Source organism: Dipodomys ordii, unplaced genomic scaffold, assembly GCF_000151885.1.
Source record: "Dipodomys ordii isolate 6190 unplaced genomic scaffold, Dord_2.0 Scaffold101, whole genome shotgun sequence".
NCBI lineage: Eukaryota > Metazoa > Chordata > Mammalia > Rodentia > Heteromyidae > Dipodomys > Dipodomys ordii.
The window spans coordinates 1,303,827-1,319,762 of NW_012267317.1; the positions used below are offsets into that span (position 1 = coordinate 1,303,827).

Genomic DNA, 15,936 nt, shown 5'->3' on the forward strand with positions numbered 1-15,936 from the left:
CCAGCGGTTGGACTGACCGTGGCTGCTGCCCTCAGGGTCCGACCTGGCCGGTCTGTCTGGACTCTGTGTGGATTGTCCCTCGTGATGCACGCTTGGGTTACTTCTGGTGCTTGAATTCCCGGGACCACCCTGCTGGTGTACGCATGTGTGCACTGCTGCAGGGGCACACGGAAGATGCCGCCACAGCCACAGTGGAGCCCCACCGACAGGAAAAAGCAGGCATGCTTTGATCTCGGGGGCCAGTGCGTGTGACCAAGGGGAAGAAGGGCAAGGTGCGGGCGTCGCCCATTGGTTGTGGTGGGCGCGCTGGTGTGTGGATGAACCGTTCCTGTGTTAGACCACAGACCACCTCCCAGCTGCTCTGCTCACGACAGGAAATGGGAAGTTTGTGAGTGTGAACGACTGGACTCTGGGCACACAACGGGTTACAAAGAGTCCTTCTAGATCCTTCTGGTCCCAAGAGTTGGACATCCCATGGCAGAGTATCCTCCACCCGGCCCCCTTCGCCCCACAGGTGTTTCCGGCAATCAGACAAGGGCCCTGGCTGGTATCTCGGTTGGCGGCCGTGGAATTGGAGGGAAGGCAGGGGAGGCAGCTTTGTGGGGAGCCCTCTCGGGGCACCCGACCCCAGGGAGCCTGTCTGCTGGGCTGCTGCGCTCAGAAGACTGCCCCGGCTGAGGTTCAGGAAGCTGCCACTGGGAAGCTAGGACTGGTGGGTCTTTGCTCAGTCAGGAGAGGTGCTTCTTCCCTTGAGGATTTATGCCATAAGCCCTTCCCTTGGCCCATTTTCCCGCAGCATGGCTGCTGTCTCCGCAGCTAATTCTCCTGCACCTCTGCTCATCTGTTCTCCGGGCTTCCCGGCGCTTCTCACCTGCTCAGCAGCCGGGCAGAGCTTTGATAAATCTATCAGCTCTAACAGCCAGGATTCAGGCCACTTCTCAGACAAGTGGCAAATCCGTCAGAAAGTCCTTAGCGGTGAGCGCCCCGAGTTTATGGGTAAGCCCTGGATATTTATTAAACTCGGGGCCTTATAGGAAAAAAGATTCACACACACACACACACACACACTATAGAATTCCTTTAAAAATATCCCCCGTCCCAGTTTGCTGAGTTCTGAGACCACTGAAGCCACTGTGGCAGTCTGTCTATCCAGCTTGCATCTGGTGTTGGTCCCAGCCTGGCTCAGAGCATCCCGCCCTCCCCCCAGGGCCAAGAACTCTGTTATATCTGGAATTTGCCTGTGCTTTTTGTTTAGATGCTTTACTTTTTTTTTTGTCAGTTGTGGGGCTTGAACTCTGGGCCTGGGCACTGTCCCTGAGCTCTTCAGCTCAAGGTGAGCACTCTACCACATGAGCCACAGTGCCACTTCCAGTTTTCTGGTGGTTAATTGGAGATAAGAGTCTCACCGACTTTCCTGCTGGGACTGGCTTTGAACCTTGATCCTCAGATCTCAGCCTCCTGAGTAGCTAGGATGACAGGCGTTAGCCACTGGCGCCCAGCTAATGCTTCACTTCTTTTAGGTCTTAGGTTATCTGGGGGTGTTTATGTGCGTGTATGTTTAAGTGCATGCATACATGTGTGCACAAATGCACTGAATACTGTGTACACACATGCGTGCGCATCGGTATATGTGCAAATGTCTCAGGCATGTGAGAATTTTATAAATGTATGCATGGGTGTAGGTGTGTGTGAATATGCATGTCTTTTGCTAATGTATATGTGTATAAGTCTGTGTGTGTGGATGGGTGTAGTGTGGATACACATGCACTGTATACACGTATGTGTGCATGTGTGCTTTGAGTGTATGATCACTTGGCAAGTGTCAGCATAGGTATAAGTGAACCTGACACGCATGCCTGTATGTTCCAGTGTTCGTGGTGTAATTGTAGATGTGTGTTCAGGTGTGCACTGGGGTGTGTGCTCCTGTGTATCCTGTGTGCACATGCGTGTACGCTCAGGCCACGCTGGTCTGTCCTCAGCCCCTCCTGCAGATCTGGTCAGTGACAAGGAGAGCGGAGGCTCAGCTCCGCGGGTCCATATGGAAACGGATGCCCTTCGCCCCCGCTCTCCCTGCCGGGCCGGCGGAGCCTGGCCCAGCCTCCCCCTGAGGTGGGACTGGGCCAGTTGGCACCGTCTGAGGATGGGTTTGGTACCTGGAGGCCGGAAGCCCTGCCTCAGGCTGTGCCCTGCCAGGTTCTGGAGCAGGCTGTGACGCTGGTTGAGGGCCCTGAATCAGGTGGGTCCACAGCCTAGAGAGACCCTCGGCGGCCTCCCGCACACCCCCATCAGCCCGTACAAGACAGGTCTGCAGGACCCCACCACACTGGGTGAGATGCACTGCTCCCCAACCCCCAGGGCCTCCAGGTCTCCGGAGGAAAACCAAAGCCAAGCCAAACCGAAGGACCTGCCCAGAACTTGGAACTCACTCTGCATACTTTGCAGAAAAGCAAAGCCTCAAGCCTTTGTTTACTGGTGTGTGTGTGTGTGTGTGTGTGTACTAGTCCTGGGGTTTGAACACAGGAGCTAGGTGTTGTCCCTGACCTTTTTTGCTTGAGACTGGTATTCTACAACTTGAGCCACAGATCCACTTTTGGCTTTTTTGCTGGTTCATTGGAAATGAGAGTCTCGCGGGGCTTCCCTGTGCAAGGTAGCACATGGTGGCGGGGTGGAGGGAGAGTGTGGCTGAGCAAAACTGCTCGTCAGACAGTGGGTGTGGGTGGGGGCCTGGGGTCCCCCACCGTGGTGTGTTCTCAGGGACCTGAAGACCTCTCAAAGACCCTGGAAGGGCTCATGCTGAGGACCAAGCCTTTAACACACAAGCCTTTGTGACACACAAATTAGCCAGGAACCAGAGTCCTAACTACTCAGGAGGCTGAGATCTGGAGGACCATGTTTTGGAGGCCAGCCTGAGCAGAAAAGCTTACTAGAACCCCTCTCCAAAATAATCAGCAAGAAGCAAAGCTGGAGACGTAGTTCAAGTGGTACAGCACCAATTTAGATTTAGTAAGCCCAAGGCTCTGAGTTCAAACCCCAATACTACCAAAATAAATTCCAAACAGTTGGCCACACTGATCTCGAACAATGAGCACTCCTCAGTTACCATCCAAGGGATGCAGCTTTGCTGGCTCTGAGCCCCAAAGTGGCCATGAGCAGAGGGAGGTGGGCATCTCTAGATTCTAGGAAAGGCCAGAAATGGATTCTCCCAGGAGCCTTCTGAGGGCCCAACCCTCTCTGCTCCTTGACTTTGGCCCAGTGAGATGGGGTCCAACACCTGTTGTCCAGCGCAGGGGACGCATGGTCCGGCCACGGCCCCTGCGGCCGGTACTTTGTTATCGCATCCCAGGGAAACTCGCAGCATCTGAGCGCTTGTGACTTGAAGCCAGGGTTTTCCTCTGCCCTTACCCAGGTCAGCAGGGGGGCTGGCCCTGCTCTTCACAGTCAGAATGAGAAGCAGAAGTCTAACCCCATTGATGCTAACTCATTGTGGGCTGTGCACAGGGCAAGAGGCTTGGGGCCTCTGGTGACCCCTTCTGGTCCCGGGTCCATGTACCAGGTGTGTTTCCAGGGGAGGTGCTATCTGAGCAATTTCCTCTGCACGGCTCAGTGTGGGAACTCACTGGCCGGGGTGGGGGGGATCCGGGGCGGAACGGGGAGTCCTGGCTCCATGCCCTCAGACTCATCCGGCTGTGACCTGTGCCCTGGCTGTGGGAGCTGCGTCCCAGGAAGCCAGGGGAGGATCAGGAAGCCGCCGGAGTCCCACAGGATATGGGAGCCCCTCCGTCCCAGGGGGCCTGTAGAATGGACAAGCCATCCCAGGTCCCTTTCCCAGCATGAACGGGAGGCAGGGGAGCGGTGAGAGGCACCTGAGAGAAGCGGGGCCAAGTGTGCCAGCCCCACCCGCCACCCCAGCCTGGCGTTGGAGGGACCTAGCATCTGATCCAGCCAGACAGAGCAAACCTCAGCAGCCGCAAGGAGCCTGAGGTCTGCGAAAGAAAGAGCGGCCCAGGGGCTGGGAAGGTGGCTCATGGTAGAGTGCTTGCCTAGCATGCAGAAAAAGCCAGAATTGGCACTGTGACTCAAGATGTTCAGGGACAGTGCCAAGGCCCTGAGTTCCAGACCCAGGACTAGCAAAAAGAAAGAAAGAAAGAAAGAAAGAAAGAAAGAAAGAAAGAAAGAAAGAAAGAAAGAAAGAAAGAAAGAAAGAAAGAAAGAAAGAAAGAAAGAGAGAGAGAGAAAGAGAGAAAGGAAGGAAGGAAGGAAGGAAGGAAGAGGGTGGGGAAGAGCAGCTCCCAAGAGCACAGCACTAGTGGGTCTGTCTGGAAGATGGAATTCCTCCTCCAACAGGACTGTGCCCAAAACATGCATCCCCACATCATGCACACGCATCCCCCCACCTCTTCTCTGCACACTTCATGCATACACACCCCCCCAAGCTCTTCTCTGTACACCTCACACATGCACATGCCCAAGTTCTTCTCCGTACACCTGGCACACACAATCACACCTATCCTCATATGTGCACACAAGGGCAGCCTCATGTACATGCTCTCTCTCACACACACACACATACACACACACACACACACACACACACACACACTACCCCTTCCACACCTATTTCGTACCACCAGGCCACCAGGACCATTGCTCAGAGCTGAGTTCCTGGTTTGAGCTGGAGCCCATCTGATTTCTTTCCTGATCTTTTTTTTTTTTTTTTTTGGTCATGGGACTTGAACTCGGGGCCAGGGCGCTGTCCCTCAACGCTTCAGCTCAAGGCGAGCGCTCCATCATTGAGTCACAGCGCCACTGCTCCAGCTGGAGACATACCACAGGCAAACTTCACTTGGGCTGTCCTCAACCCAGCTGAAGTCCTGAGGGAGGACGTGCACTGGGAAGGGAGGTGTGACGCCACAGATGACGCTCTGTACCCCCCACTGCCCACGCAGCTTCTACCTCACTTCCCTCGGGAAGCACCCAGCAGGCCGCTCCGCTGGCCAGAGCCGCACCCTTGAACCACTGGTCTGTGCCCCTCCCCAGCCCTTCAACGTAAGCTCGATTCCCCGGCCCAGGACAGCCAGCGAGGCCACGGTTAGCGTCACGGGAAAGGAGGACAGACCCTCACCGGTGTAGCCCAGCATGTCCCTGGGGAGGTGGCCCACAGCAGGAGTCCTTGCAGACAGAGGGACAGGTGCCCACAGGCCCAGAGACCGAGGCAGCCTGCACAGGCTTTCCCAGCGGTGGTGGCCCCTCAGTGCTTGGAGAGCAGAGCCTAGAATCTGTGATCTGCTCCTGCGGTCATGACCAGGCAAGTCCTGCCCGGGGTCCTGGGCCACCCCAGCCTGATCCCTCCCCGCCTGCGTGCCTCTCTGGTCTTCCCACCTGCTGTCCCTGCTGCACACACCTCAGGCGCGGGCACGGCGTGAAGTTGCCAGCCTGAGAGCTGACAGCCGCCTCCAGGCTCAACTTTTGATCCACCTGGCTGCTGATACCTTCAAACCAGAGCGCTTTTCCAGCGCCTGCTCCCTGCCCGGTGGTGGCCGTCTCCTGCGGGGCGAGGTGGTGCCACAAAGGCAGCAGTGGCACACAGTGAGCAGCCCGCTGGCACCGGTGTGTTGGCAGGGCCCCTCCAGGAGGGGAGGGCTGCTGCCCTTCTCCCTGGAGTTGGCCTGAGCGAGGCTCGGATTCACCACCTCATCTGACAGGAGAGACGGGCTATGGGAAAATGACTTCCCTCGCCTGGGCCACCTGCGGGGCTGCTGTGGCAACCCCAGGAAACAAACCGAGTCACTGCCACCAGCTCCACTCCCTTCCTGCCACAGCGCAGGTGGGTCTGTCCTGGCCAGGGGACCTAGCGGACCCCAGTGCGGTCCCCAGTGCGGTCCCACTGGGCACCCAGGCCACCTTCAGAGGCTGATGGCTCCTGACCAGCACGTCCAGCACCACATCTAGCCAGAGACACAAATGTGCATCCAAGGTTCTATACTTTCCCCAGCAACTCCACCATCCAGAGCCCATCTGAGGACAGACTTCCAGAGCCCCTGGACCCCAGAGGAGAGACATATGGGGCAGGCTTGCACCTGACCAGTGGTCTGAGGTGAGCAGTCCAGGTCACCCTGTAGGCTCAAAACAAGACAAATATGGCTTTTGTGGGGCCATTTTGTTATGTAGCCCTATCACAGTAGTAGCTGACACATACACCCATGCAGCCTCTATGCCCTACCACCATCTGTGTGACTGCTCTGTTACATATCCGTTATTAGTACAAGAAAAGGTCCTGTTGGTGGTGGTGGTGATGTGTGTGTGTGTGTGTGTGTGTGTGTGTGTGTGTCAGTCCTAGGGATTGAACTCAGGGTCTGGGCACTGTCTCTAAGCTTCTTTTGCTCAAGGCTAGTGCTCTACCACTCGAGCCAAAGCTCCAGTTCTGGCTTTTTTTTGTAGTTTATTAGAGATAAGAGTCTCCTGGACATGTTTGCTCAAGCTGGCTTTGAACCCCGATCCTCAGATCTTAGCCTCTTGAGTAGCTAGAATTACAGACGTGGGCCACCCACACCTGCTTGTTTTCTGGGTTTTGTTTTTGTTTCTGAGGACGAAAAAGAAACAATTGACCAGAGGCAGCTGGACTTTATTCCATAGCAGTGGGACAGCTAGGGGGCGGGGAGGTTAGGAGCGTGTGGGCCCCATCTGCTCATGCAGAAGTGGGAGGGAGAGAAGAACTCAGGGAAGCATGGTCGCAGCTTTATGATTATTCTCTTACATCCAGTCCCACACCACTCTTTCAAAGAATTTTCCTCTTTGGTTTTAAAACTGTGCTTAAATTGGACGTTCAGAGCCCTCCTCCGGCACGCTGTCATTTCCAGGCTCGGGGGCCTGGGATCTTCGGCTTGGGGCGGTGGGGGTGGCGGTGGGGCTGCTGAGCAGCTGGCCCGGCCTCTGTCCTTTTTGGGGTGTGCTAATCTGGCTCCCAGAATGGGGCCTGCATCTGGGCCCCACCATGCATCTTCCTTTGGCTTCGGGGAAGTAGAGCTGATTCCAGCGCCTGTCGTCAACCAAAGGATTTTGAATGCAGGAGGCCACTGCAGGCTGGATTAAAACACACTTTCATGGCAGCTGGGTTTCTGACAGAAATGCCACACGCTGGCACCTGGCGGTGTTTCTGGGCTGGCAAAGCGAAAACTTGGATTTTTCGCGGCTCCCACTATGAGGCCCGCAGCACTCTGCAGACAGGCCGTGTGACTGGCATTGCTGAGCAGCGCCAGGGCGGGCAGGCCACTGGGCCGGCTCCCAGACTGCGAGGACAAACGTGCACTGCGAAGTTCAGGGGTGGTTGTCTGGACCCAGGTCTGATGGGGCTGCGGGGGCAGGAGTCCCACCGGGCTGGCCCTCCGCTGCCCACTCGTCCATTTAACTGCAGACATGCCTTCCTCAAGGCCTCAGCTGCCCAAAACTGGAACTTTCCAAGGCTGGCACTGTGGCTCACCCCCGTAATTCTAGCTAGTCCAGAGACTGAAATCTGAGGATCCAGGTTCTAAGTCAGCCTGGGCAGGAAAGTTTGAGACGCTCATCACTGACTGGGGCTGTGGCTCAAATGGCAAAGCACCAGCCCTAGTGGGAGAAACTAAGGGACAGCAGCCAGACCCTGAGTTCAAGCCCCAAGACTGGCATGCGTGTGCGTGCGTGTGCCACACACACACAGAAGTGAGACTAAAAGAAATGACTGTTGGATGTATAATGAGACAGAACATGAAGTATAACGTGCCCTTGTTCTTCCGCTGAGCAATCGAAACCACTAGTTTTTCCATGGGGAAGATAAGCTTGCAGCTAGACACTGTTCGTCCGCTGTGGTCTCTGCGCCGCCCCCCGCCTCCCACGGGCTGCAGCTACCAGTCCTCTGCATGGCTTATCTGCCTGGCGCGAGAAGAGTGCCCCCAGTCAGAATGGACTGCACCCCACAGCACCTTGCAGAAGTCGGGGGGGGGGCGCTCACCTCTCCAAGCTCCGCCCCCTCCCAGGAGTCCCGCTCCACGGAGCCACGCCCATGAGACACAGGGGCCACGCCTCCGAGGGGGCCACACCCCACGGAGCCACACCTCCACGGAGCCACGCCCCACGGAGCCACGCCCCACGGAGCCACGCCCACAGAGCCACGCCTCCACGAAGCCACGCCCAACGAGACACAGGGGCCACGCCTCCGAGGGGGTCACACCCCATGGAGCCACACCTCCACAGAGCCATGCCCCCACGGAGCCACGCCCCCACAGAGCCACACCTCCATGGAGCCACGCCCAACGAGACACAGGGGCCAAGCCTCCGAGGGGGGCCACACCCCATGGAGCCACACCTCCACAGAGCCACGCCCCCATGGAGCCACGCCCCCACGGAGCCACGCCTCCACGGAGCCACGCCCAACGAGACACAGGGGCCAAGCCTCTGAGGGGGGCCACACCCCACGGAGCCACGCCCACGGAGGCCCACCCTGCAGAACCACGCCTCCACGTAGCCACGCCCATTGAGGCACACCCCCGAAGAACCACGCCTCCACAGAGCCACGCCTCCACAGAGCCACGCCCCCACGAAGCCACGCCCCCACGAAGCCACACCTCCACGGAGCCACACCCCACGGAGCCACACCCCACAGTGCCCTGCTCCCCGATCTGCCGGGCATTAGGTGACCTGCCAGGCCACTCGCCTGGCTGGGGCCTTCGCGCTTTCCCTCCTTCCCGACCTTACCCCTGCTTCCTGACCGAGTCACAGCCCCAGCGCCGGCAGCACCCCGGCCCAGCAGTAACCGCCGTGTCTGCGTGTGGATGCAAATCCTTCCTAGGGCAGTTTTCACCCACCTTGCTCTCTCAGGGGCAAGGGGCCTCTCTGGGCTGCTGACTCACGAGCCACACCGCGGCACACAGCGGAGAAGACATTCCTAAGCAAGATCATCTTCTGTGTTGAGCTGAGCTCAAATACTACGAGTTCAGGAGCAACAGCCCCTGCGGAGCCGGCTGGGCGCCATAGGAAAGAGACGGGCTGGGGAGCAGCCTCAGGCCAACAAGGTAATTGCCACCGTTGGTGTGACCCTGCGGAAAAACGCCTCTGATGCCAGCTTTCTTCTTCCTTTTTGGCAGCAGTGGGGCTTGAACTCGGGGCCTGGTTATTGTCTCTGAGCTTTGTCAATCAAGGTGAGTGCTCCATCACTTTGAGCCACAGCGCCACTTTTGGTTTTCCGGTGGTTAATTGGAGGTAAGGGTCTCTCTGCCTTTCCTGCCTCAGGCTGGCTTCAAACGTGATCCTCAGATCTCAGCCTCCTGAGTAGCTTGGATTGCGGGCGTGAGCCATGGGCGCCAGGCTTGATGCCAGCTTTCTGTGCAGAGTGCCAAGCACTCACATGCCCCGTTCCCTGGAGCCCCACCCGGCTTAGTAGAAGATGGCACTTGAGGAGCCCCAAGCTTGCCCCATCCTGCATCATCCAGGCAGAGCCAGACCCAGCTGGGGGAGGAGGAAACCCTGCGCAGTCCCTTCTGGAGGGAAACCAGAGAGACAACTGTCACCAGACAAGAATGGCACTCAGCTGGCCCTGTGACCCTCAGGCAGGCAGAGGGAGATCAGGTTTTGCCTCTTGTCAGCCTCTTGTCCTGGCCCCCGGCTATCTTAAAGAGAAAATAGATGGCCCAGAGAGCAGACACATTCTCCAAGGTCCGGCTGCAGTGAGGAGGGGTGGGGGGGCGCTGTGACTGACCACCAAGAATATCCGTGGTGACCCTGGCCACAGGGCCCTGGCATGTCCCCGGCCACGTGGCTTGGCGGAGAAAGGCTCCCCTCGGTGAGAAACGAAGCAATTGACTTGATATCTAAGGAAAATTCCATCTTGTACTGCTAGGGGTACAAAATGAGTCTAGAGGAAGTGCTGCTAACTTCAAGTTGAATTTGAAATGAATTTCCCCCCAAGTTTTTAAAGCAGCGCGTGATTGCTGTTGTTTGCATCTTCTCCGTGGGAACAAGTGTGTGCATTCACTCTTCCTTCTGAGCACATTTCACACACACACACTCACTCCGTATTTATATATTTATCTAGTTATTAAATTCTTGTATTTTTACACTTTTCTTCCCAATGTTTCGGAAGAAAGCTGCAAAAATCTTATGAAATACTCAGATTTCCTTTGCAGGTTCCTTTTGCAAGCGTCTGTTCCAGAAAGCTGTGTGCCAGCAGAGCTCTGCTCCAGGCTGGGCACTGGACCCCGGGTGGGAGGAGGCCCAGGCCTTGCAGACCCTCTTCCTGCTCCTCCCGCTCCTGTGCTCCACCCTCTCCAGCTCCTCCAACCTCTCCAGTTCCAGCACTACTCCAGCCTCTCCAGCTCTTCCTCTAGTTCCCGAGCCTGGCTCACCCAGCAAGGGCCTCATGCAGAAGGCATCTGATACAAATACTGTAGGTGCTTTTTGTGTGTGTGTGCCCAGCATCTGGGGTGTCAGGGGCCCCTCAGCGCATTATCATGTCAGCCTCATCTTGAAAACAGGCCTCCTTCACCCCATCAATTTGCCACCAGCTCCCACATCAAGTGGAGTAACAGTGGAACGTGTGGTTTTCCCAATGACTTGCAAATTTCCTCTGCCTCCACCCCTCAGAGCACAGGCTGATAAATGTTTGACTGCAGGCTGCTTCTGGCTGCACTGCCTAGACTTTCTCTGCAATATCACAGCAGCTGAAGGACCTGTGGCTGCAGAGAGGATGCATTATTAATCCCACATCCCAGGCTGCGCATATTGAAACAAGCTCTCCGACATTTTAAAGACCTGGGCGGGCGTCCGGATGTGGAGGCCGGGACGGAACTGTGCACACAGCCCACTGCAGGAGGTCAGCACACCACACTCTCGCACAGGGGTGTCACACTCATATTTTAATAAAATTGGAAGATATATGCTTTATGCTTCTCATTTTGTGATATTTCCCAGGAGAAACCAGACTGCGAGTTTTTCTGGTTAATGATTTTCCCACTCAAACATACACAATTTATGAAGATACACTGTTCTCAAGATATAATGTCAAACCCGTTTGAATTTAAATGTCTTTAGTAGCAGGCATGAATCAGGAAGCTACCTCGCCCTGGGTTTGCTAGGCAAGCAGTCCGTTCTGGCTGTACTGAGGGGTGAGGCAGCCTCGGTGTGTCCATCCAGTCTATAGGATGTCGGCATGCAGACCCACCCTGCCTGTGAGCCAAGGTGCCTCCAGGGCTCGACCCTTCTTATCTCCCGATATAAACACAGCTGAAACAGCATCTCAGAGACACCCGAGAGCTGGGCTCTCCTGGCTTATGTCGCCTCAGCCGCTGGCCTGGTGGGGGAAGCCATTTTCACCACTGCTGGTCCTGGCACACCAGCTCCTCACTTAACACAGCCCTTGTACTATAGGATACGGGAGCCCGTACTCTCCTGATTCTTCAGGGCTCCACGTGCTACGGGTTGGGGCCTCAGCTTGCATGACCTTCAGATGCCCTTCAGACACCCTCCTGGGGAATCCTGGGGCAGCTTCCTGCCCTTCCAGCTCGGGGCCTGTTGTGGGGTCAGATGTGGGTCTGGGATGGATGAGGGGCCCTCTGAGCATGGGGGCAGAGCTCAACTTCAGTGTGTAAGTGGGGGCTGGCTGGCTTCAGCATCCAAAGGCCTGGGTTCAAGACCTGCTCAAGCTTCATAGTGGCACCTTCAACCTGGTCTTTCTTGCCAGGGCTTTGTCTCCTCCCTGTCAAACTGAAGAAATGGCTCCTTTACCACTGTTGGGACCCTCCTGCCTCCCCCATCAGACCCCAAGCAGAGTGGAGGCAGCAAGGTCAGGCCCCATTCACCGCTCCTGCTGCTGCTGCTGCTCACCCCACACCAGCCTCTGGCTGCCCCTCCCCTGGGCTCTGCTGGAATACTACCAGTTCTCACCACCAGGTAGGCTGTAGCAGGAGGAGGCTGGGGGATGCTGGCATCCCCAAGGCCTGGCCACACCCAGCCGCACACCACACTTGGCTTCCTGAAGTGGCAGAGGAAGGCAGTACCAGCTGGGGGAACCACCAGGCTGCACTGGCAGCTGCAGGGGGACGGGTGGGGGGGAGAGACTGGGAGAGCCCAGGAGCCCCAAACACTGCACCTCCATGGTCTTAGGGTGAGGTCCTCTACGTTCCTGCACAGGCAGGCAGCAGGGACCAAAGGATGGGCCATGCAGAAGCCATGCTCAAGCCCTGGCCTCCCTCACCTGGGAAAGGCCTGGCTTCTGTGAAGCCACGTCCCCTTCCTGGAGCTCCACCCCCCACTCTCCGCCATTACCTGCTGGCCCCTTGTCCTTTCCCATCATCTTCTGCTAACTGGGCTGTAGCCTTCTCAGACAGGCCTGCTTAACACCAGCTTGTGGGTCAGTGGAATCCATGAGGGTGGGAGAGGTCAGGACACCACGGAGACCCCAGTTTCCTCTTCTGGAAATGGACGCATGGAAGGGTGTCTGATTTTACCCCTAGTACTGTCCAGTACCTCCTCCACCCTGCCCCAACTCTCCTAGGACTTGAGTTTTCTTCCCAAAAGCAGTTGGCCCACTCCCCCCCACCTTTTTTTTGTCGGGTTTTTTTGTCGGTCGTGGGGTATGAACTCTGGGCCTGGGCGCTGTCCCTCAGCTCTTCAGCTCAAGGCGAGCGCTCTTCCACTTGAGCCACAATGCCACTTCCAGTTTTCTGAGTGGCTTATTGGAGATAAGAGTCTCCTGGACTTTCCTGCCCTGGCTGGCTTCGAACCTCAATCCTCAGATCTCAGCTTCCTGAGTAGCTAGGATTACAGGGGAGAGCAGTGGGCGCCAGGCCCCACCCCTTTTATTCTTATCTTAATCTGCTTGAAGGTTGACTAAACTCCACCCAACACTTCCTTGACTAACAGTCTCTGGGCCTCAGGAACCTGAGATCAGAAGGCTTTGCTACAGCGAAGGCTGCCTTCTGGTTAGACAGACGGTTAGACAGACGGTTAGACAGACATGCTGCGTGTCTTTCAAACAGGAGGATGAAGGAACACAGGTGAATTGCAACCACACTGACCTCTGGCCCCACAACCGCACCTGTAGACAGCCCACTGAGGTGCAGCCTCCCAGCTTGGAACGTTAAATCTGGCCATATACCCTCACCCCCAGCCCACCGTTCTCTGCTAGGAAGCAAGCCGGTGGGTGGTGGTTTGCTAGGCTGCAGCTTCTGCCCGGGCTTGTTTACTTCCATGCCAGAGGTCTATCTGCTTTGCACTCTCGCTCACCACTTTGCAAAGTTCTTTCCTTTTCCCCAGCTGGCTCATTTCAAGAGCCCCAAGGAGGCACTGTGCCCACCTGCAGATGAGAAAGGGGAGGGCCTGCCTAGGGTCACACAAAGAGACAGACTCCCCTGAGCCCCGGGGCCCAGCCCCAGGCCCGCCCTGGCTGGGCTCCTCGGCCCTGCATGCCTAGCTCTGTTGACTGATGGCCTGTAAACGGGTGTGGATCATCTCACAGGGCCACAACTGATAGTCCCACTGTATCCGCAGCCCGGAGGACGGGGCTGAGGTAGCCATACCAATCAAGCTAAGTTGTTCCCCAAGGTCAAATTCAGGTTTACAGCAGCCAAGTCAGTCCTCCTGCTGACATTGATCTGGAGCCACCTAAGCCCTACAGACCACCATCTCCTGGTGAGGAGGCCCTGGTGCGGCGCACAGCGGTGCCCCAGGATGAACGCGTGGACACAGGCAAGTCTGTGGACCAGAACATGGTGTGCAGCCCTTGCTCTCTAAGTGTTTCCTTGGATACACCTCCATTCAGCAGCTACACCTGCCCAGAGCAATCTCATCATCCATGGGTTCCACCGATGCCCATGTCCAGCTGAATTAGGAGTAAAAGGCTTTGGCTGGGGAAGGAAAAGCATTCATCTGCAAGGCTGGGAAGGCCCCACAAGCGTCTGGGAGGCCGGGTGCCCGGCCCTGAGGTCCCAGCCTCTGCCCACTGACTTGTCTCAGGCCTCATCCGGTATTCGGACTTCACCCCAAGTCATGTCTTCTGGTGCACAGGTCCCCTCTGCACCTGTGGGTGAGAAGTGGACGGGGATGCATCCCTTCCTGCATGAAGCACCTGCTCATACAGCCTGCTGGGGGTAGGGAACACAACCTGAAGGGCCTCCTATGGGTGAGAGTGAGATGGGTCAGCCAGGGAGCAGAACAGGATGGCATGTAGGTTGGGGTGTGGCCGACACAGCCCTGCCTGCCTGCTGGCCTGCAGCGGGGAGGAGGCAGGAAGCAGCGCTGGGAAAGGGGGCCCCAGGCAGCTGGCTTCAGAGCAGAATCCAGATGCCCAGGCTCTGGGCAGAGAGTCCTCTGAATGATTCAAGTGGTAGAGCCCCTGGGTTTAATTCCTAGTACTGACTCTCCCCCATTCCCAAAAAGCAACAATTAAAGACTCTGGAAGAAGTGGAGGGTTTTGAGAGACTGCTGGGTAGATGCTGCCCACTGGTCCCAGGTACCCCGGGGGCCTCTGCCACGTCACTGCAGTGTGAGGTCAGAGCACAAGCAGGAATTCCAGCCCTGTCAGGACCAAAGGGAGCAGACCCAGAACACAGACAGGAATTCCAGCCCTGTCAAGACCAAAGGGAGCAGACCCAGGCCTTGTAGATTTCAGGTCACAACCTGGGCTTTCCCAGGGCCTTTGACATCTAGAAAGTCACTGGCCTACACAGGAGCCTGTGGCTCATGCCTACAATCCTAGCTACTCAGGAGGCTGAGATCTGAGGATCATAGTTCAAAGCCAGCTTGGGCAGGAAAGTCTGTGAGACTTTTATCTCCAATTAATCACAGAACAAGCTGGAAGTGGTGCTGTGGCTCAAGCGGTAGAGTGCTAGCCTTGAGCAAAAGGAGCTCAGGGACAGCACCCAGGCTGAGTTCAAGCCCCAGGACTGGTGCTGGCACACACACACACACACACACACACACACACACACACAGTGTTAGAATGGAGAGGGGGTGTGCTGCCTCCACCCTGCCTTACAACCCACGCCATCCATCCTAGACCCAACCAGAAGCGCCCCAGGGCCCCTCGGTGCCCACACCAGCCTCTCCCCCTCCCCCAGTCTGCTTCCGCGGAGACTCCGGCTTTGTTTCACTTGGAGAAATGCCTGTGCTGTCACTTAGCTTCATTAGGTCGCAGATCCCACACACTGGTTAACCAGGCTGCACGCATGTACGAGCACGCACACATGTGCACATACACGCGCACACGCACATATGCACGCACACACATGCACGCCACGTGCACACACATGTATGCCCATGCACACTCATGCACGCATGAGCACACAGGCCGCACACCTGCAGGCCGGGCGCCCCCCTCCCCGCTCTCACCTCGCCCTCCCTGCCGCACCTCGACCCCTGCAGGCCGCCCGCCCCGGAGAGTCGCGGTTCCCGGTTTACCTTCTCCACCCCGCCCCCAGCGCTGCCACGGGGGCCTCCAGGCCCCGCCCAGCCCCGCACCCCTCCTCCTCCTCCTCCGCACGCCACCGCGGGTGGACCCGAACCTGCCGGGCTCCGCAGCCCTGGCTCCCCCCACCCCGCCCCGTGCCCTGGGTCACCGCTCCCTCCCCGTCCCGCCCTCCCTCCTCCGCGTCCCCCCTCCTGCCCGCCAGCTCGGGGAGGGAAGAGCCCCACGGGCCGCCCGCCGGGCTCCACGCACCGCCCGCCCGCAGCCCTCCCTCTGCCCTCCCTCCGTCCTCCCTCCATCCTCCTCCCGGCTCCACGCATCGCCCGCCCGCAACCCTCCCTCTGCCCGCCCTCCTACCTCCCTCCGGGCTCCACGCACCGCCCCCCCCACTGCCCTCCCTCCGTCCTCCCTCCGGGCTCCACGCACAGCCCCCCCACTGCCCTCCCTCCGCCTGCCCTCCGTGCGGGCAGGCCCGGCCGGCGCCCGCAGGTCTGTGGCCGTGGGCG

General features: G+C 57.7%; 1 protein-coding gene across 1 annotated transcript in view; it reads right to left on the minus strand.

Moving 5' to 3' along the window:
* Positions 1 to 15,936, minus strand: part of En2 (engrailed homeobox 2) — a 48,719-nt gene that overhangs the window by 22,674 nt on the left and 10,109 nt on the right. The window contains exons 7-13 of the mRNA XM_013027208.1: positions 14,045 to 14,140; positions 13,482 to 13,552; positions 13,212 to 13,321; positions 12,292 to 12,355; positions 11,911 to 12,055; positions 7,142 to 7,286; positions 5,476 to 5,695 (exon numbers count right to left, since the gene is read on the minus strand). Of these exons, the coding sequence (XP_012882662.1) occupies positions 5,476 to 5,695; positions 7,142 to 7,286; positions 11,911 to 12,055; positions 12,292 to 12,355; positions 13,212 to 13,321; positions 13,482 to 13,552; positions 14,045 to 14,140 (851 nt within the window). The remainder of the gene's footprint in view (positions 1 to 5,475; positions 5,696 to 7,141; positions 7,287 to 11,910; positions 12,056 to 12,291; positions 12,356 to 13,211; positions 13,322 to 13,481; positions 13,553 to 14,044; positions 14,141 to 15,936) is intronic.